The 21,859-nt window shown below is 41.5% G+C and overlaps 1 protein-coding gene across 2 annotated transcripts in view; it reads right to left on the bottom strand.

Moving 5' to 3' along the window:
* Positions 1–245: 245 nt before the first annotated feature.
* Positions 246–21,859, bottom strand: part of kcmf1 (potassium channel modulatory factor 1) — a 144,328-nt gene continuing 122,714 nt past the window's right edge. For both annotated transcript variants that reach the window (XM_067983367.1, XM_067983366.1), the window contains exons 6-7: positions 10,835–11,117; positions 246–1,863 (exon numbers count right to left, since the gene is read on the bottom strand). In XM_067983367.1, the coding sequence (XP_067839468.1) occupies positions 1,602–1,863; positions 10,835–11,117 (545 nt within the window). In that variant the 3' untranslated portion in view covers positions 246–1,601. The remainder of the gene's footprint in view (positions 1,864–10,834; positions 11,118–21,859) is intronic.

Genomic DNA, 21,859 nt, shown 5'->3' with positions numbered 1-21,859 from the left:
TTTTAATCCAAAAGGTTTATTTGATTCTAGTGAAATGTAAATCCTATGAGCTGTTGAGACCAGCCTAGAAGGCTATGGAAAGTGCTGAATGTATTGAGAAACTCTCTTTTCAAAGACAGTGTCTTTTGGTCACTGGGAGGACAAAAGCACTACCAATGCCATTGGAGGTAAATGCATTGTGAAGGCAGACTTGCACAAACATAAGCTTTAAGCATAAAGAAACACGATCACTGTAGGACTACTGGTAAAGTCATGAAAAGCTGTGCGCAGTTTTATTTTCTTTGTATTCTATCTTTACATTCCAAAAAAACCGCAGTCCCTGCCCTATAACCATTACGAAAGTTTACTCACAAATTCATTGTACATCTCAAATTTTTTTTTACATATAGGATTAATAGTATAGGCATGTAGGTGGCATGATTTCATCAAAAAGGCTAACTTTTCACTTAGGAAATCAAAAAATAATAAATAAAAAGGTGCTAACTTTAGCATTTAGACTTCAAATTCTTAGATATAATATATATACTGCACACAATGTGATACCAAATCCTCAAGCTCTCCTGATGATAACTCTCCACAGACTATTTAAAGCATATAAATATGAAATCTTTAATATGTGTGTGTGTGGGGGGGGAAGGGGAGAAAATAAAAGCTTTTAAAAACCCTACTAGAACAGATTAAAGGCCTTTTTTTAAAAAAGTGATTAAACATATATGCCTATACCTGGACAAAGCTACTAGATCAGCAATATTTAACAAAATTAAAACCATTACAACAAAATAGTCAAACAAAATGAATTCTGTTAGTTTTGTTTTTCCTCCTTTAGGGCAAACTAACAAGCCCCATTGCATTAAAGTCACTACACACTGGCAACTTGGCCATGTCATCTTCTGATTTGTCAAGAATATGGAGGAAAAAAATATAGCACTCAAAACGATGAAATGTTACAGGGCGATTGAACAGTCACCATAGTAATGGTACACTCAGGAAATTAACAAAGGATGGTATTGCAGAGCTCGCATTACAAGCACCATGATAAGCAGCCGAGTAATGAGGTGTTCAATTATGCATTATTTAAGAGCTACAATGTGTTTGAAAAACGAGCTCTTTTGTGATTGCTTGTCATTTCTAGACAGGTAACCTTTAAGTATCTTTTAGGAAAGCTTTGGGATTTTCTTTTTCTGAAACGACAAGGCTACTAAAACTCATGCACTCCGCAAAAAACCTCATGCAGTAGTTAAGGTAAACCATCCAAGCAGTTTTATTCATTAATATTCATAAATACACACAGCAGCTTCATTAGAGATTTTTCAATTTGTTTTCCTCTTCAGTTGAATGTGGAGTATTAGGAGAGCCTTTTGCATGTCAAGGTACAGGAAGCAGAGACTGCCTCTGGCACTGCTACCTACATTTACCTGCTAGAAGTAAAAATTAGTAAGTGGAATCAATTATCTTATTTTTTTTTTCTTCCTTGAATGTACACAATGTAACAAGAGTGACAGACCTGAAATTACAATCACCAAACAAACCCAAAGATAGCTGTTGTCCACTTTCATTGGCAGTTACAGCACAGAGGACATTGTCTGCAAAGTGGGACATCATCAAAGAGGATGTGGCGGAGGCTCATTTCCTTTATTACTCTCTTTTAAATTTAGGTTTTCTAAAGCAACATCTAAAGGCATAATATCTACACAGCCAATAGCACCAAAATCTGTGAAATCCCCCCGCTCGTCCTCATCTGAGGAGGAATTTTCTTCCCGCATCAGAGTGGAGAGGAGAAGCTCCTGCACAAACAGGCTGTGGTCTGCCCGCTCACTTTCCAGAGACTGACGTTCTCCTTCAGACATCTTCGGTTCATTCAGCCTGTAGACAGTACAAAAATAACTATTATTTACAGCCAAAGAGCAGAACACAGATCTCGCACACGTTACAAATACTTTATTCCGAATGTTTACCGTGTATACTCAAATATTGATCTTAAACTTTTAACTGTGTTATTCACGCACCTCTGTTAGAGTTACAAGTTTAAACTCTGAACTTTGCAGTCAGAAGTTTTATCATTTTTTAAAAAGAGTGGATTTTTAGTTGCAAGTTCAATGATCAACAAACTGTGAATGCGATCCAATAACTTTGCCTCATGCCAAAATGATCACTGTTGCCCTAAAACATGATATGTGCATCACTGGTGAAATAACTGTTTTGAGTTGAAGCTGTTACAGTTCAGAAAATAAAAATCAGACAGCAAGAGATAAACGTTAAGCTTCAATACATCTTTAGTAAATACTCTACTTTACCCTGTGCCAAAACAGACACCAATGGCTTAAAACCAATCTAATCACAGTATTATACATGCATCACATGGCATATCTTTCCCTCATTTCAAAATCCAAGAGCTTTTAGATCCCAAAATATAAAAATTAAGAACACATTCCTCCTACATTTCAATAGTATGAGAATAGTTACAATGTTATCATAATCTTATATCAATAGACAGAATAGATTATTACTCCAAAATAAATCTGCTCCTAGTGATGCCAGAACATAATTTATCAGCCACACTGAGATTGACCGCACCTGGAAAACAGATTCCAAAGTGATTCTCGATTCACTTTTAAATTGGGCTGCACTAACGGATGGTTAGATCACAAAAGTAAACATGCAACTGAGGGAAGAGTCAGTGGTGCCTTTTAAGTGTTTTTAGGCCATAATCACATAACCCTCGTTGATTTTTTTAAAAAGAAAGATGCTTCCTTGCCATATCATCTTCAAACAGAAGCAACAATCTATATAAGGGCTACAAAAAAAAAATCTACTGGTCTGTTCCTGCATAGGTATTAGATTTACATCGAAACCTAAACATTTTAGGGACGAGGAAGTTTCTCTATTAGAGATACTGAACATTTCAGTAGAAATTTAAATCTACACTTGGCACTGCCGTCCAGGCATAAGCCCCACTGCTTTAGAAGCATTAACTTCTAAAGCTTACCTTTTTTTTGGACTGGGCTTTATTTACATCAGCTGCTCTTAATACTGGAGCTTAATGCCCATCTTCCTAGTGTGAGACCACACAGAATCATTACAGCACAGAAGGTGGCCATTTGGCCCATCGAGCCTGTGCCGGCTCTTTGTGAGTAGCCCTGCAAATTTTTTTCTCTTCAGATATTTATCCAATTCCTTTTTGAAAGCCACAATTGAACCTGCATCCACCACCCGCTCAGGCAGCGCATTCCAGATCAGAACTACTCGCTGTGTAAAAAAGATTTTCCTCACATTTGCAAAAGAACCGAAGGCAATCACCTTAAAACTGTGTCCTTTGGTTCTCGACTCTTCCGCCAATGGGAACAGTTTCTCTTTATTTACTTTCTCTAAACTAGTCAAGATTTTACACACTTCTATCAAATCTCCTCTCAACCTTCTCTGCTGTTTTTTCCCTGTTTGTTTTTTTGTTGAATGTGTATTCGGGGGTTCTGCAGGTGACACCTCTCTGTCTGAACACGGTGATTGCCTTGGCAACGGGCAGTTGCAGGGGCAGTCTGTAAACACCATGTATTGTTCTATATGTATAAATGCGTAGGCTTCAAGGAGCCCTTGAAACATTTGCCTGAGGAAGGAGAAAATCTCCGAAAGCTTGTGAATTTAAAATAAAATTGCTGGACTATAACTTGGTGTTGTAAAATTGTTTACAATTCTCTGCTGTAAGGAGAGCAACCCCAGCTTCTCCAGCCTATCGACGTAACTGAAGTCCCTCATCCCTGGAACCATTCTAGTAAATCTTTTCTGCACCCTCTCTAAGGCCTTCACATCCTTCCTAAATTGCGGTGCCCAGAATTAGACACAATACTCCAGTTGTGGCTGAACCAGTGTTTTATAAAGGTTCAACATAACTTCCTTTTGTACTCGATGCCTCTATTTATAAAGCCCAGGATTCCGTATGCTTTTTAACCGCTTTCTCAACCTGTCTAGCCACCTTCAAAGATTTGTGCACGTATACTCCCAGGTCTCTCTGTTCCTGCACCCCCTTTAGAATTGTACCATTTAAGTTTATATTGCCTCTCCTCGTTCTTCCTGCTAAAACGTATCACTTCACATTTCTCTGCATTAAATTTAATCTGCCATGTGTCTGTCCATTCCACCAGCCTGTCTATATCCTCTTGAAGTCTATTACTAGCCTCCTCACTGTTTACTACACTTCCAGTTTTTGTGTCATCTGCAAATTTTGAAATTGTGCCCTGTACACCCAAGTCCAAGTCATTTATATATAAAAAAAAACGGCAGTCCTAGTACTGACCCCTGGGGAACACCATTGTACACCTTCCTCCAGTCCGAAAAAAAAACCATTCACCACTATTTTCTGTTTCCCGTCACATAGCCAATTCTGTATCCATGTTGCTACTGCCCCCTTTATTCAATGGGCCGCAATCCTGATGACAAGCCTACCATGCGGCACTTTACCAAAAGCCTTTTGAAAGTCCATATACATATCATCAACTGCATTGCCCTCATCAACTTTCTCTGTTACCTCATCAATCAAAAAACTCAATCAAGTTAGTTAAACACGATTTGCCGTTAACAAATCCGTGCTGGCTTTCCTTTATTAATCTACACTTGTTCAAGTAACTCTTAATTCTGTCCCGGATTATAGTTTCTAAAAACTTCCCCACCACTGAGATTAAACTGACTGGCCTGTAGTTGCCGGGTTTATCCTTGCACCCCTTTTTTGAACATTTGCAATTCTCCAATCCTCTGGCACCACCCCCATCTCTAAGGAGGATTGGAAGATTATAGCCCATGTCCCAGTTGATCGGCTGAAATCACTTCAGAGTTACTAGATGCAACTCGGTGGCTCCAATGATTACTGAAGTGCACCAGTGAAAGATTTAAAAGAAACACCAAAATATTTAATGTCCCCATTCTTGCAAAATTCTCGTTATATATCATAGCCTGACATGGCACATCAGGCAAAGCCATAATACACTATCAAAATCCTGATGACAACCAGGGTTCCTTGAGTAAGCCACTGCTTGGGATTATGGCCTGGACCTAAAGTTATTATGATACAAAAACATTATGGATATCTCAAAGTCTGTTATTTCATATTTCCATGAGTAAACTGACAAAGCACAAAGGAACACACTGATCATACTGAAATTGCAGTTTAATCTTAAAACCGATGTTTTATTTAGAACGTATACTATAAAACAGGGTAGCTCCGATGGTATCCTGATTTGAACTCAAGAAATTGGCATAGCTTCAGATCCCTAATGAAAGTGGGACTTAAGAGCCCTGCAGAATGTAGGTATAAATGCATTTGTGGTTCCAGCTCTCAGTGGCTCTGCTTCATGTAAAGACATCTCAGTGATTTGGTAGATTTAGCACCAATCTGTAGGGATTTTTTTTATACCCAGTTAAAAAACAAGCTTGGCCTGCATACACTGATTTTTTTAAAAATTGCTTTTCCTTCTTAACAGTCAAATAGTTTGAGTTACTAGAGAACCAATTTTGGAAACAATCAATCAAAATTTCACAATGCATCATATACGCCTTATCGGAAGACATAGTCTATGGAATAAGCTTTCAGATGTTCCAGTTAGTTTCTCTGCTCTGAACTTTCTAGAGTGTAACAAAGTACAAAAGATCACAGTTTGAAACTACTGTAGTCTGGGAACTGGGATAGTCAGTGGCCTTTCATCTCTGGGACCTAGGCTCAAATCCATTCCAGACTGATGCTTTCTCTGTCTGTTGGCTATTACAGTCCTATGTGAAATGAGTGGGGAGTCTCAGTCCCTAATGGGCCTACTCTACAAAACTGCCCTTAATTCAGCATTGTGACAGGCCTGAGGATGACTGGTGTGTGAAGTAAAAAAAATGCCAAAGGGTGCTTTTTGTGGTTGGGCCTTCAGCACTGGGAACTTTACTCTGCATGTAGGTGCAGTATACCTGATTTGGGAGTGCTTGATGACAATATAGGGTGCCTGAAATGGAAAGTGCTCCATTTACCAGACCTAACATCCATGAAAAAAAAATCACTGTTGCTCAAGGTATGCAACTCAAGTTTGTCCCTTATAAAAATATAACTGTATAAGGTACAAGAATCTGCAGGCAGATTTTAGGGAGTTAGGAAAGAGATTAACGAGCAGGACCTCAAAGTTCATAATCTCCAGATTACTCCTGATGCCACATGCTAGTGAGTATAGAAATAGGAGGATAGAGCAGATGAATGCATTGCTGGAGAGATGGTGCAGGAAGGAGGGCTTTAGATCCCTGGGGCATTGGCACCAGTTCGGGGGGAGATGGGACCTGTACAGGCCAGAAGGGTTGTACCTCAAACTAATTTAGCAGGGGGATGGGAACCAGGATGTAGCATTGGAAAGGAGAAAAAAGGTGCACAAAGGATTGGGAAAGATAGCACTAGAAGAAGAAATAGTACGCTATTAGGTGGGATCAGACTAAGAGAGAGTACAAGAAAGTCTAAGACTGGTTTGCAGTGCATGTGTGTTGGTGAGCAGCAGGCGCAAATAGCCACATGGGAATATGATGTTGTGGCGATAACGAAGACCTGGCTCAAAAAATGGCAGGATTGGGTACTAAATATTCATGTATACAAGGTGGTCAGGAAAGATAGGGAAGGAAAGGGCGGTGGCAGTATTGATTAAGGAGAATATTACAATACTGGAGAGAGAGGATGTCCTGGAGGGGTCAAGGACAGAATCTACTTGGTTAGAGTTAAGAAACAATAGAGGTGCCATTACACTACTGGGTATATTCTATAGGGCACCAACTAGTGGGAAGGAGACAGAGGTGCAAATTTTCAGGAAAATTACAGAGAGGTGCAAAACCATAGAGTAGTGATAACAGGGGACTTCAACTATCCTAATATAGACTGGGATAATAATAATAAAGGGCAAAGAGGGGGAGGAATTTTTGAAACGTGTTCAGGAGAACTATCTTGACCAGTACGTTTCCAGCCCAATGAGGAAGGCGGCATTGCTGGACTTGGTTCTGGGGAATGAGCAAGTGTCAGTGGGGGAGCATTTAGGGAACAGCAATCATAGTATCATAAGGTTTAGAATAGTTATGGAAAAGGACATGGACCACTCTAAAGTAAAAATACTCAATTGGAGGGGGGCCAATTTCAGTGGGGATGAGAACAGATCTGGCCCAAGTAAATTGGAATCAAAGATTGGCAGACAAAACTGAATTGAATCTTTAAAAAGATGGTTCAGATACAGTCTAGGTACATTCCCACAAGGAAGAAAGGTAGGGCAACTAGAGCCAGGGCTCCCTGGATGACAAAAGAGATAGAGAGTAAGATGAAGTGGAAAAAAGGGGCGTATTCAGGTTGATAACACAAGTGAGAACCAGGCTGAATATAAGAAGTTCAGAGTGGAAGTGAAAAAGGAAATAAGAAGGGCAAAGAGAGTGTACGAGAATAGACTGGCAGCCAACATAAAAGGGAATCCAAAAGTCTTCTATAGGCACGTACACAGTATACGGGTAGTAAGAGGAGGGGTGGGGCCGATTAGGGACCAAAAAGGTCTATTCATGGAGGCAGAGAGGATGGCCGAGGTACTAAATGAGTACTTTGCATCTGTCTTTACCCAGGAAGAAGATGCTGCCAGAGTCTCAGTAAAGGAAGATGTTGTTCAGATAGGGGATGGGCTAAAAATTGATAAAGGAGGAGAACTAGAAAGGCTAATTGTAGTTAAAGTAGATAAGTTACCTGGTCCGGATGGGATGCATCCTAGGTTGCTGAGGGAAGTAAGGGTGGAAATTGAAGAGGTACTGGCCATAATCTTCCAAACATCCTTACATAAGGGGGTGGGGTGCCAGAGGACTGGAGAATTGCAAATGTTACACCCTTTTTTGAATAAGGATAAACCCAGCAACTTTAGGCCAGTCAGTTTAACCTCATGGGGGGAAATCTTTTGCAACAATAATCCGGGACAGAATTAGCAGTCACTTGGACAAGTATGGATTGATTAGGGAAAGCCAGCACGGATTTGTTAAAGGCAAATCATGTTTAACTAACCTGATAGAGTTTTTTGATGCGGTAACAGAGAGCTAAGATGAGGGCAATGCAGTTGATGTGGTGTATATGGACTTTCAAAAGGTGTTTGATAAAGTACCGCATGGTAGGCTCGTCATCAAGATTGTGGCCCACAGAATAAAGGGGGCCGTAGCAACATGGATACAAAATTGGCTAAGTGACAGGAAAGAGAGTAGTGGTGAACGGTTGGTTTTCGGACTGGAGGGAGGTGTACAGTGGTGTTCCCCAGGCATCGGTGCTGGCACCACCGCTTTTCTTGATATATATTAATGACTTGGACTTGGGTGTACAGGGTACAATTTCAAAATTTGCAGATGACATAAAACTTGGAAGGGTAGTGAACAGTGAGGAGGATAGACTTCAAGAGGATATATAAACAGACTGGTGGCATGGGCGGAAATGTGGCAGATGAAATTTAACGCAGAAAAATGCAAGGTGATGCATTTCGGTAGGAAGAATGAGGAGAGGCAATATAAACTACAGAGCACAATTCTAAAAGGGGTGCAGGGACAAAGAGATCTGGGGTATACGTACACAAATCTTTAAAGGTGACAGGGCAGGTTGAGAAAGTGGTTAAAAAAGCATACAGGATCCTGGGCTTTATAAATTGAGGCACAGAGTACAAAAGTATGGAAGTCACGATGAACCTTTATAAAACACTGGTTCGGCCACAGCTGGAGTATTGTGTCCAGTTATAGGCACCGCACTTTAGGAAAGATGTGAAAGCCTTAGAGAGGGTGCAGAAGAGATTTACTAGAATTATCCCAGGGGTGAGGGACCTTAGTTACATGGATAGACTGGAGAAGCTGGGGTTGTTCTCCTTGGAAGCGAGACGGTTAAGAGGAGATTTGATAGAGGTATTCAAAATCATGAAGCATCTAGACAGAGAGAAACTGTTCCCATTGGCGGAAGGGTCAAGAACTAGAGGGCATAGGTTTAAGGTGATTGGCAAAAGAACCAAAGGTGACATGAGGAAAAACTTTTATACAGCAAGTGGTCAGGATCTGGAATGCACTGCCCGAGGGGTGGTGGAGGCAGATTCAATCATGGCTTTCAAAAGGGAGCTGGATAAGTACTTGAAAGGAAAAAATTTGCAGGGCTACGGGGACAGGCCAGGGAAGTGGGACTAGCTGGATTGCTCTGGCATAGAGCCGGCGCGGACTCGATGGGCAGAATGGCCTCCTTCTGTGCTGTAACCTTTCTATGAATACAGGAACAGGAGTAGGTCATTCAATGCATCGAGCCTGAACCGCTATTCAATCAGATCATGATTGATCTGCACTTCAACTCTATTTACCTGCCGTTGATCCATATCCCTTGATACCCTTACCGAACAAAACTCTATCGATATTGGTCTTGAAAAATTCAATTGTCCCAGCATCCACAACCTTTGGGGTGAGAGAATTCCTCATTTCCACTACCCTTTGTGTGAAAAAATGCTCCCAGAACCAACCCCTATGTTTCCAGATTCTGAGACCTCTATCTTCAATGCTTCCAAATCCTAGGACGTGCCCCAGTAATCCTAGAATCTCCCTCTCCAGTGTTCCCAGAACCGCATGACGACCCCTGAAAATACTGCCAGACCTCAGGCCCCCTTTCCAGTCCTACGGAACTGTCCCCAATGCAGTAAGTCGGGTCCCTTGTAATACCCCTGTCTTTATAAAACCACCAATTCACCGGGAACAATGGGAGATGTGCTTGTACATTATATAAATGGTTGGATCTATTGAAAAGACAGTAAATTCTATATCCATATTCCCCTGGACAATAAAATATTACTTGTACGCAAAGAGCTTCTTCCAGTCCTAGACAGACCGCCATAGGTATTTTGAAATCCTGAGTGACAGGTACTAGGGATGAGTGCTAAAGTGAATTTCAAATCTGGTGCTTGGATTGGGTCAGCTTGGGATAATTTTGCAACACCTGAACCTGCTACAGTTGAGTCATATTTGGGTGTATCTGTCCCTTCATTAAATCAGGTCTGATCTCTGGTAATCTACTGACCAATGGAAAAAGAATGCAGGTTTTTGGTAGGCAAAACGTCTGCTTAATCTCAGTCTTGGGGGCAAAATTTAGAGACTTGTAGTGGATGCATTCTTTTCATTCCTTCTCCAGCTTCTATGCACAATTGTATTAAGAAGCACAGAAACAAAAAAGGCAGAGATGAACCTTAAACTATGTAACTAAAGAAGATAAGAATATCCACAATTTGGATGTCAGAACACTCATCCCTAACAGCTACGTCTCCCGACACTGCAGTAAGATGCCGAGAATAGCTATTTGCAATGCAAATCAAGTTACCACAGCCAGTTCAGGGTTTGCATCTCCCCATCAGTTGATCTTCTGGTCGATTTCTTCAGCCTTTTTTCTATATACAAACTGCATTTTTAAGCATTAAAAAATATAAGTACATAAGCATTTCTGTCAAACAATTACTGCCGAGAAGAGAAGCTGGGTGTGGTGGATGTCGAGATGTGTTTAGTCTGTAAACAAAAGCATGTTTGTGAACATTTCAAATGTGTGATTTTGTGCAGAAAGGTAAACTCAAAGCGAAGACATGAACCTTCCTATTAAACATATCTGATTATGAAATGACTTGGAATGTGAAGGAAACATAAAGTAAATGAGAAGCATGCTTCCTCACCCCCCCTCCCCCACACTTTGAATCAGTTTCATCATATTTTTTTAATTTTAGGTGGGGGGGGGGGTTAATTTTTTTTTCACAAGGCAAAATAACTTTTTTGTGCGGATTCTTTAGATCACAGTTGCTCCAACAAGCTCTCTTACCTTGTGAGCAAGAACTGGGAATTCTGGGAGGTCTGGTGACCGTTTTCTGTGGTGATTGTGTTGTTAGTCACTGTAGTCTGTGTGACCGTGGTGCTGAGGCTGCCTGTGTTGGTGCGTCTTGTTGCATTGCGTGCAGACTCCAGCTGTTGTCGTGCTGCCTGTGCCTGCTGTCTCTCTAACTGCAGCTGCATTTGCAGCTGCTGTAATTGGGAGGCGGAAGGGCCAGAAGAGTTAAGCTGTCCTCCAGCAGAACGTCTCACACCTGATAACTGCGATAACAGCTCTGCAACAAATGGAAAGAACAGTTATTTAGGAGCAGTGTGATAAATTGTCAAAAATAAAGACAGGAAATGCTGGAAATACATGGCAGGTCCGTCAGCACCTGAAGAGAGAGAAGGCAGGTTAGTGCTTCAGGTGTGCACCTTTCCTCAGAACTGAGAGGTTGACTGACCAGCTGTGTATTTCCAGCATGTACTGTTTTTATTTCAGCTGTCCAGCATTTGCAGTTTTCTTATTTGCAATGATAGTCACTTGTTAACTTGTTTCCATGATGAAAAGTTTGCCACCTGCACATAATTAAAGATCACAAATGCAAGAACACATGAATACACTCCAGAGCAACTCCAAAGAAAACAGCAACACTGCAGACTTTTTTCAGCTGACTTACTTGATCACATGAATTTAAATTAATGAGTATGATTCTCAAAGCAGAGAGTTTCTGGGTCAGTTATATAATTGAAATGTGTCAAATTGAAATGTGTCGAATGGAAATTAGATATTTCTGCACAGGAAGATGGGATCTTCCTCTTCCTTTTAAATCAGTTCAATTTTTATGTACAATTAGGATGTACCATCCTCCATGGCAAGAGATCACCTAGGAACACTATCCCTTTAAGAAGTGCACACCCTTGTGCTGCCATTTTATGCACAATTGGGGTTTCCAGCACTGACTCCATCCCTCTCCCTGGCCACTGTGAGGCTGAACCAGACCGTTCACAACCTTGGGATCCTATTTGATCCTGAGATGAGCTTCTGACCACATATCCACTCCATCACCAAGACTGCCTACTTCACCTCAGCTCATCTGCTGCTGAAACCCTCATCCATGCCTTTGTTATCACCAAACTTGACCATTCAAATACGCTCCTCTCCCATCTTCCACAAACTTGAGCTCATCCAAAACTCTACTGCCTGTATCCTAACTTGCACCAAGCCCCGTTCACACATCACCCCTGCGCTTGCTGACTTATGTTGGTTCCCGGTCCGGCAACGTCTCGATTTTAAAATTCTCATCACTGTATTCAAATCCCTCCATGGCCTCGCCCCTCCCCTTCTCCAATTTCCTCCAGCCCTACAACCCTCCGAGATCACTGCGTTCCTCCAATTCTGGCTTCTTGCGCATCCCTTATTTTAATCGCTCCACCATTGGTGGCCATGCCTTCAGCTGACTAGGCCCTAAGCTCTGGAATTCTCTCCCTAAACCTCTCCGCCTCTCTCTCCTCTTTTAAGATGCTCCTTAAAATCTACCTCTTTGATGAAGGTTTTGGTCACCTGTCCTAATAACTCCTTATAAGACTTGGTGTCAAATTTCGTTTGGTAACGCTCCGAGACGTTTTATTACGTTAAAAGCGCTATATAAATGCAAGTTGTTGTTGACATCAATTAAGCAAAATCTGAAGTCCAAGATTCCTTTCAAGTGATTTTTGTAGTTTTACAAGGTCCAGGACTAGGTATGACACATGCCGAAGTCAGGATAACAAGAGATACCAGAGACAAGAGTCACGAGTGTCTAATATTGGGTCCAGTAACACTTAAAGCAACCTTTGAAGCCAGTTTATGAGCATGAGGCAGATACCAGAAGTAGCAGGCTTTTCCTTTCTAGGGCCCTTCAAGCCACCCTGCTCATCTCCCCCACGGTGAATTCTGTCTTGGTCAGAAAAGGAGATAGGCTTGGGTGAACACTGTGCCTGTCTAGATGACCTCTTTGCAGAAGTACCTAAAATAGTTTGCAATTTATGGGTGTTTATTACTCTCTGGTGCTAGTTTGACAACATCTACAAAGAAAATCCCCAAAATAGTTCTATCAGTCTTTTCTGCACATTCAATGAGAAACCTGAGATTTTCAGGCAAGCAAAATAGTGTAACAATGCCCTAGGCAATGACCTGCCCCACTCAAAGATATCCAAAGGCCAATTACTGCAGCAGTTTGCATCTGGTCAACATTATTCTGCACCAGAATCATTGCTGTGGCAGAAATCAGAATGGTAGTCAAGTTGATCTGGGTAGATTATGCACAACTCGAGTAAATGCACCCAACATATTACTCCTGTTGAATAATGTCTCTTTTCTGCAACAGCACCAGTTGACAGCACCTCTGCAGGATTTCTTCCAAAATGTCATTTATCTATATTTTAAAGCTGACTGGTACACCAATGGGTAGAGGCGGGGACAACAGATAGAAGCCCGGAAAACATAAGAGTCTGGCTGCTACCAAATCTGTTCTCAAACATTTTTTTCCAAAACAAATTTTAGTGTAGAGTTGGCACCAATATACAACTAGCATCCATATCCACCAAATCGGTTTTGGTGTACTTCTCACTGCAGAATGTGTTATGGTGGAATCCTATCTGAGCAGCAATCACTGCATTATATTCAAAGATGATATGTGCTGTCAGTAACTTGGACAGGTCCCTCTGAAGTAAACCTCTTCTACCCACTTCTTGCTACTCAAGATTGGGAAGTCTTTCTTCTTGTGTAAAATAGTTACTTTCATCAGGCAAGTTGGTCAAAGCTATTAATCCCTTTGCCTCAGGCAGTGCTTCCACTGCTCCATTATTGACCCGTGCCAAGATCGTGGTCCTTTGAGACAGCACTGCTTAGAGTGGTGCCACGACCAGCGGGAGAGGAAAAGAAGCTGATCATTGGATGCAAAGTCTTAACGAAGGTCATTAAATGCTGGAAAGGCTTTCAGAGTCCTCAAGGAACACCTTGTTCTTTTCCTTGTGGGAAGAATATTGATATTGAATTGATTCCATGAGTGGAGCTGTGTCCTGTTGGAAATAAGTGATTCCACAACCAATGGATCAGATCAAAGCTCTGCAGCCCTGCCACATCCAGTCGTGAATGGTGGTGGACAATTAAACAACTAACGGGAGGAGGAGGCTCTGTAAATATCCCCATCCTTAATGATGGCAGAGTCATGCAGGCGAGTGAAAAAGACAAGGCTTAAGCGTTTGCAACCATCTTCAGCCAGAAGTGCCAAGTGGATGATCCATCTCGGCCTCCTCCCGATATCCCCACCATCACAGAAGCCAGTCTTCAGCCAATTCGATTCACTCCACGTGATATCAAGAAACAGCTGAGTGCACTGGATACAGCAAAGGCTATGGGCCCCAACAACATCCCGGCTGTAGTGCTGAAGACTTGTGCTCCAGAACTAGCCATGCCTCTAGCCAAACTGTTCCAATACAGCTACAACACTGGCACCTACCCGACAATGTGGAAAATTGCCCAGGTATGTCCTGTCCACAAAAAGCAGGACAAATCCAATCCGGCCAATTACCACCCCATCAGTCTACTCTCAATCAGCAGCAAAGTGATGGAAGGTGTTGTTGACAGTGCTATCAAGCGGCACTTACCAATAATCTGCTCACCGATGCTCAGTTTGGGTTCCACCAGGACCACTCGGCTCCAGACCTCATTACAGCCTTGGTCCAAACATGGACAAGAGAGCAGAATTCCAGAGGTGAAGTGAGTGTGACTGTCCTTGACATCAAGGCAGCATTTGACCGAGTGTAGCACCAAGGAGCCCTAGTAAAATTGAAATCAAAGGGAATCGGGGGGAAACTCTCCCAGTGGCTGGAGTCATACCTAGCACAAAGGAAGATGGTAGTGGTTGTTGGAGGCCAATCATCTCAGCCCCAGGACATTGCTGCAGGAGTTCCTCAGGGCACTGTCCTAGGCCCAACCATCTTCAGCTGTTTCATCAATGACCTTCCCTCCATCATAAGGTCAGATGTTCGCTGATGATTGCAGAGTGTTCAGTTCCATTCGCAACCCCTCAGATAACGAAGCAGTCCGTGCCCGCATTCAGCAAGACCTGGACAACACCCAGGCTTGGGCTGACAAGTGGCAAGTAACATTCGCGCGAGACAATGACCATCTTCAATAAGAGAGAGTCTAACCACCTCCCCTTGACATTCAACGGCATTACCATCACCGAATCCCCCACCATCAACATCCTGGGGGTCACCATTGACCAGAAACTTAACTGGATCTGCCACATAAATACTGTGGCTATAAGAGCAGGTCAGAGGCTGTGTATTCTGCGGTGAGTGACTCACCTCCTGACTCCCCAAAGCCTTTCCACCATCTACAAGGCACAAGTCAGGAGTGTGATGGAATATTCTCCATTTGCTTGGAAGAGTTCAGCTCCAACACTCAAGAAGCTTGACACCATCCAGGACAAAGCAGCCTGCTTGATTGGCGCCCCATCCACCACCCTAAACATTCACTCCCTTCACCATCGGCGCACAGGATACACTGCAGCAACTTGCCAAGGCTTCTTTGACAGCACTTCCCAAACCCTGACCTCTACCACCTAGAAGGACAAGGGCAGCAGGCACATGGGAACACCACCACCTGCACAATCCCCTCCAAGTCACACACCATCCCGACTTGGAAATATATCGCCATTCCTTCATCGTAGCTGGGTCAAAATCCTGGAACTCCCTTCCTAACAGCACTGTGGGAGAACTTTCACCACACAGACTGCAGTGGTTCAAGAAGGCGGCTCACCACCACCTTCTCAAGGGCAATAAATGCTGGCCTTGCCAGTGACGCCCACATCCCATGAATGAATAAAAAAAGTAACTGAGTTGACTTGGATTGACAGTTGTTTCATAACCTCAGCAACTGTTTTGTATTGTGGTGGAGATCATGCTGAATGCTAGTTGACGGCCTGGATAATGAGTTGGAACTTGCATCAGATTGGAGGCCAACCATGCCAGGTGGATTTTGTGGCCAGTACTGGAGAAAGGGGTCAAAATTTTCTAGCCATGAGAGCCAGTGTGGAGTGCAGCTTGACCAACTCATCTTTTTGGGGATACCAGGGCTTAAAAGGGTTAAATTGAGAATAGGTTGCTTAAACTTGGTTTGCCTTCTCTTGAAGTTCAGAAGGTTGAGAGGAAATACAGAGAAACTATTGCCTCTGGTGGGGGAATCCACAAGAGGGCATAATCTTAAAATTAGAGCTAGGCCATACAGGAGTGAAATCAGGAAGCACTTTTTCACACAATGGGGAGTCAAAAATCTAGAACTCGCTCTCCCATAAGGCTGCGGATACTGGGTCAATTGAAATTGTCAAGACAGAGATCAATAGATGTTTGTTAGGTAAGGGTATCAAGGGATATGGAACAAAGGCAAGTAAATGAAGTTTAGGTACAGATCAATCATGATCTAATTGAACGGTGGAACAGGCTCGAGAGGCTGAATGGCCTATTCTTGTTCCTAAGGGAATGCTTCCGTGAACCCTCCCTTGCTCGTTAGATTTTCTATCTAACCTGGGAGTGGAAAAGTGCAGTAGTGCCATGTAATGAGAGATTGAGCTTCAACATTCTTGTAGTAGCAAAGAGTCATTGCGAAAGACCTTTGGTACCGGATACAAGTTTTAAATCCAAGAGTTGGCACAGGTTGGGAGCAGGCCTCTAAGATGCAGAGAGAGGGAAAAACAGCACAAGGACTAGAGGCTGAAACCATAAAATAATTAAGAAAATTTGACAAAACTTCAAAGGAATGACTGCCCTATAGGGACTGGAGAGATTTTGAATCAGTTTAACTGATGAACAGTGACTAAACTTTTCTGATGTGGGAGACAATCGAAGAAAAAGTACAGTCCAGATTGAGGGCTTTTTAAACAGTGGTCCGGGGTGGGGGGAGGAACATTCCCTGATTATCAGCTGTGACTCTGTGGTAGCAGAAATTTATGGGTTTAAGTCCCATTCCAGAGACTTGAGCACAAAATCTAGGCAGTCGCTCCAGTGCAGTACTGAGGGAGTGCTGCACTGTTGGAGGTGCAGTCTTCAGATAAGACGTTAAAGCAAAGCCCATCTGCCCTCTCAGATAGATGTATAAGATCCCATAGCACTATTCGAAGAAGAGCAGGGAAGTTCTCCCGGTGTCCTGACCGATATTTATCCTTCAACCAACAACTAAAACAGATTATCTGGTCATTATCACATTACTGTTCGAAGGACCTTGCTGTATGCAAATTGGCTGCCACATTTCCTACATTACACTTTTTTAAAAAAGCACTGTAAAGCGCTTTTGGATGTCCTGAGTTCGCGAAAAGTGCTATACAAAGGCAAGTCTTTCATTTCAGTAGAGGACTTTTTCTTTAAAAAGTCATGACGTCCCATGTTACTTTTATACCCCAGGGGATAACAACAGTATTATTTTTATGTGGAGGTTCAGTGAAAGAAGAATATATGTTTTCAAATGAAGCAATAGCAAATTTCCAACTTCACAATCAAATTTAGTTGGTAACAGTTTTTAGCACCCAAGTTCATTCATTTTTAGCAACAGATAAATTACTGTTATCAACTCCTGCTACATTCAGCAACATGCTCTGTTCGTTGACAATTCACACAGCTGAGCAGCAGCAGAGATTTGTCAAAATTCCCAACTTTTCAAAATAAAAACACAGAAATTTAGAAACAGCACATTGAGGGGGGGAGGGGGGAGAGAGAAGGGACAGAAAAGATGAGCAGCACATAAAAGCAGGTTGGTTTAAAAGTTAATTGACCTAGTGCTTGTGTGCAGCCAGGCCAGCTTTTATGTTAAAGAGGGAAAAACAGAGCTATACGCATTAACCATGCAAAAAAAAATGGTAAGAGTGGGCAAGACAGATAATTCTTAGAATCTCAGACATATGCATTAAAGATATGAATCATAAAAGTCTGACTGTATTCCAAAATTATTTTTTGCTGCATTGTCACTGTTTTTATATTATTGAAAATACATAAATCTGACTTCAGAGGAATTAAGTGGATAAAGAGGAATTTGCTTCAGTTGATTCTGGGCATTGGGATTTGGTCAGAGGAATGTGTAATGTGACTCAATCCAAATTAACACTGAAATAAGAAGGGAATGAGAGGTTAAAGACAGTTGGAATTTGCCAATCCAGAGACTAATATCCAAAAGATGTAATTAACCCATTATGGATTTTGCTCTAAATTTCTCTGCTGTAGGATATTGATGGTATTTGCAGAATTATTTTGTGATTCATATATTTCTACTTAATTCTAAAATATTTTAGTTGCTTAAAAAGTTTCTCCCCCCAATATCTACCTATTCGAGTGTGTGCAGTGTAGCATGAGATCATATTTAATCTACTATGTAAGTGACCACATACAGGGCTATTCGTAATCTTTGGGTCACGCGTGAACCATAACCCTAACATGAGTTGATATCTTCAAGAGCAGACTGAGAAAATGGGAGCTAGCTAATGGCAACAAACAAAATAAGGAGCTCAATGTCATTTAAGGAATGTACTCAAGTTTTCAGTTCTTAAATAATTTTAAAACGGTTTAAATGCCTATACAGCAGTAAGTTAAGATATACAGCTATGCAAAGCAGTTAATTATATTTTGTATGCCCTATGTGATACAGTAGGTAGCATTATAGACTATTAAAGGGGTAGCTCAATGCATCATCAGAATCTTGGGATGAGAACATTTCTTTGTAATTTGATAAACTGCACTACAGTTACAACTTCTTAGTTGGTCCATATAGGGCAAACATTAGAGCAATTCTTTTAAGTTCTTTCTTGCCAATGCTGGGGCTGATTTTCTCCTTCCCTTGGCTGAGGTCCATCTTTCCTTTAGTAGGTTCAGGGTTTAACAAAAAACAGCATCCCTCCTTTAATCCTTTTTACCAAAAATCCTGTCCAGCAGTATTGCTGTAGTGCAGGGTTTTTGCCACTGGATGGCATAGTAACTTTATACTAAAATGCATTTTTTTTAACACCTACTTTCAGCCACATGAGGCTGAATAGAATACAGCAGTTCTGTTAAGTGGGTTGAAGAAAAAGGCCTCCAACAGACTAACGCTGAACATGTATCAAACTAAAACCACACTCTTTCCCCTCCCAAAAATTTATAAAGCTTAGATATCGTCACAGACCAACAGTCCATCAGTAAGAATTCAGCCGAGCATCTGGCATCACATATTCACTTTATAGTTCTTCTAATTACAGTCTACTCCTCTCTTAATTTGAATTATCTGCTAATTCAAAATTTTTTCAAGCACAAAATGCCTCCTGTGCTGTTTTATTTAAATTGCTCAATTCAAACTACTGGGATCATTCAAAAAAAATTCTAAGCAAGAAGCAATCTTTAATTAATGGCAGTAAACTATTTCTAGAGTTGAAATGAGGGACAATGCAATTTTAAAAAACCACATCATTTGATGACAAAAATGAGGTACAGAATTAATAATGTCCCATACAATATTTCCAGTTCTGGATTAAATGAGTAGGCTCGGAGGTGGTGTCTTTCAGATGAGACGTTAAACCGAGGCCCCCCCCGCCCCCCATCCCTCTCAGGTGGGCATAAAAGATCCCATGACACTATTTCAAACAAGAGCAGGGGAGCTCCCTGGTGTCTTGGCCAATACTTATCCCTCAACCAAGAGTCACTAAGACAGATTATCTGGTCATTATCTCATTGTTGTTTGAGGGACCTTGCTGTGTGCAAATTGGCTGCCACGTTTCCTACATTACAACAGCAACTACACTTCAAAAGTACTTCATTGGCTGTAAAGCACGTTGGGACATCCTGAGGTCATGAATGGCACTATAGAAATGAAAGTTCTTTCTGCTCCACTAAATAGTGGAAGTTTGACCTCCATATATTATATTTAATGTCTAATGGTACTTAAGTAGTATGTTTTCTTCACTATACTCAAGTCCTATACTGAATTACAATTGCACCTCTTTCTCTTCGTCCCTCCAAAGGCCACCAACCTGGGGACTTTTAGGCACCCTCACTCTCAGCAATACCTTCATCACTCATTGACGTCAAATGGCACAATGGCCACCCATCCTGACTTCAACATATATTGCTGTACAACAAAAGTTAGAAAGAGAGAATAGATGGGCGTGTGAGAGAGAAAAACATGGAAGAGGGAAGAGAAACATAAATGGAGGAAAGACACACAGAAGAGAGCAAAAACAGGACAGAGGGAGGGACAAAAAACCCCATAACCTCCTCCACCTAGGAGGGCAGCAGAAGCATGGGACCACCATCACCTCCATCCGAGTCAAAATCCTGCAATTCCCTAACTGACAAAATTGTGGGAGTAACTTCATGACACAGACTGCAGCAGTTCAAGAAGGCAGGCCACTACCACCACCGTCTCAAGGGTAGCTAGGAATGGGCAATAAATGCCGGCCTTGCCAGCGGCGCCCACATCCCGAGAATTCATTTTTTTAAAAACAAGAAAGTGAGGGGAGAGAACAAAATAAACTGTGGTTACCACAAAATATGACTAAGACTGTTACAGATTTCCATGACTTGTGACATATTCCATGATTTTTCACAAAATTTACCATGGCAAATTTACAAACATAGGAGCTGGCTATTATCCTTAGGATTGGAGTCATAGGGAGGAGAGGCTCAAAGGCAACTGAAGCATTCATGTCTCTGAACATGGTATAATGCAGCCAGTAAGTTTCCGCAAATTCGTTTCCTTTGGGACGGGTCAGTTCCAGTCTGTACTAACATTCACCATACCTGCAAATTGTTAGTAAAACTAGGCCTTAGATAGTCTTCAAAAATCCACAAAGCCCTCCGCTTCGACTGTGCCTTCAGTTCCCATCCTAGCACTCCATTTCTCTCTCCTTTCCCCATGCTCAGTATTCATGATATCCCTTTCCTTCTTATTTTAAAGCACTCAAAATGTCTTCCTGCATGTAAGGGGCACTATATAAATCTAGGTGGTTGAACAACTCTGCTCTTAATTTAAACCTTTCATTCCACTCTCCTCCAAACTAGTTATCATAGAATAGAATCATACAGCACAAAAATGAGGCAATTCAGCCCATTCTGCCTGTGCCAGCTCTTTGAAAGTGTTATCCAATTAGTCCCATACCGCTGCAAATTTTCCTTTTCAAGTATCCAATTCCCTTTTGAAAGTTACTATTGAATCTGCTTCCACCACCCTTTCAGGCAGTATTTTCCAGATCATAACAACCCACTGTGTAAAAAAAAATCTAATATCTTTCTGTTCTGAGCTGTTTCCTCCTTTATCTCCAGGGTCACAATGATTCAGGTGTTAAACTGTTGCAAAATGGGGGGGGGTGGGGGGGGAAGAACGAGAAAGGTTAGACATCTCCAGTGAAGAAATTTGGAAAAGTTTGCAATTGATCTCCCCAGAAACAGTAAAGCAAGTTCTGTTGGTTCCTGGAAAATAAAGAAACATGTTCTCCTTACCTACTGCAAGTAGATAAACAATTATCACTGTTACCCAATTACATAATAAATCTCTGCATGTAACATGGGGCAGCACGTCTTAATGACCATTTGTTTAAGGTCTCCCTCCTTATACAGAGAATGCCAATAAATAAGATAAAACATATTTAATCAATTCTTATTTGAATTTTTTTTTTTACCATGTCTGCAACAATACTTACTGTATTTAAGCAGAACCTTTTAGTAAAACATTTTTAATCCAGGGCTTTTATTCAGAACCTCCCTCCAAATTTGGATCATGATACAGTCCTTCCACAAGTTGTTACCTGTTTGTAAGAATAATTGTTGTTCCCGAGTACTCAGTAGAAACAAATTATGGTTAGAGCAGCTGCCTTGCTATTTAGAATTTAGAATAGATAATAAAATAAAGATTCCACTTTAAAATTTGGCATTTTTTTAAAACAATTTAATTTGTTTCACACTTGACATACTGTAAACAGTTCCATGAATATAGTGACCATATTATTTTCAGAAAAATCACCAGAAAGTTTAGGAG

The sequence above is a fragment of the Heptranchias perlo genome, chromosome 4, assembly GCF_035084215.1.
Source record: "Heptranchias perlo isolate sHepPer1 chromosome 4, sHepPer1.hap1, whole genome shotgun sequence".
Lineage (NCBI taxonomy): Eukaryota > Metazoa > Chordata > Chondrichthyes > Hexanchiformes > Hexanchidae > Heptranchias > Heptranchias perlo.
The sequence above is the reverse complement of the archived record's forward strand: the minus strand, read 5'-3'. Positions and strand labels throughout refer to the sequence as shown.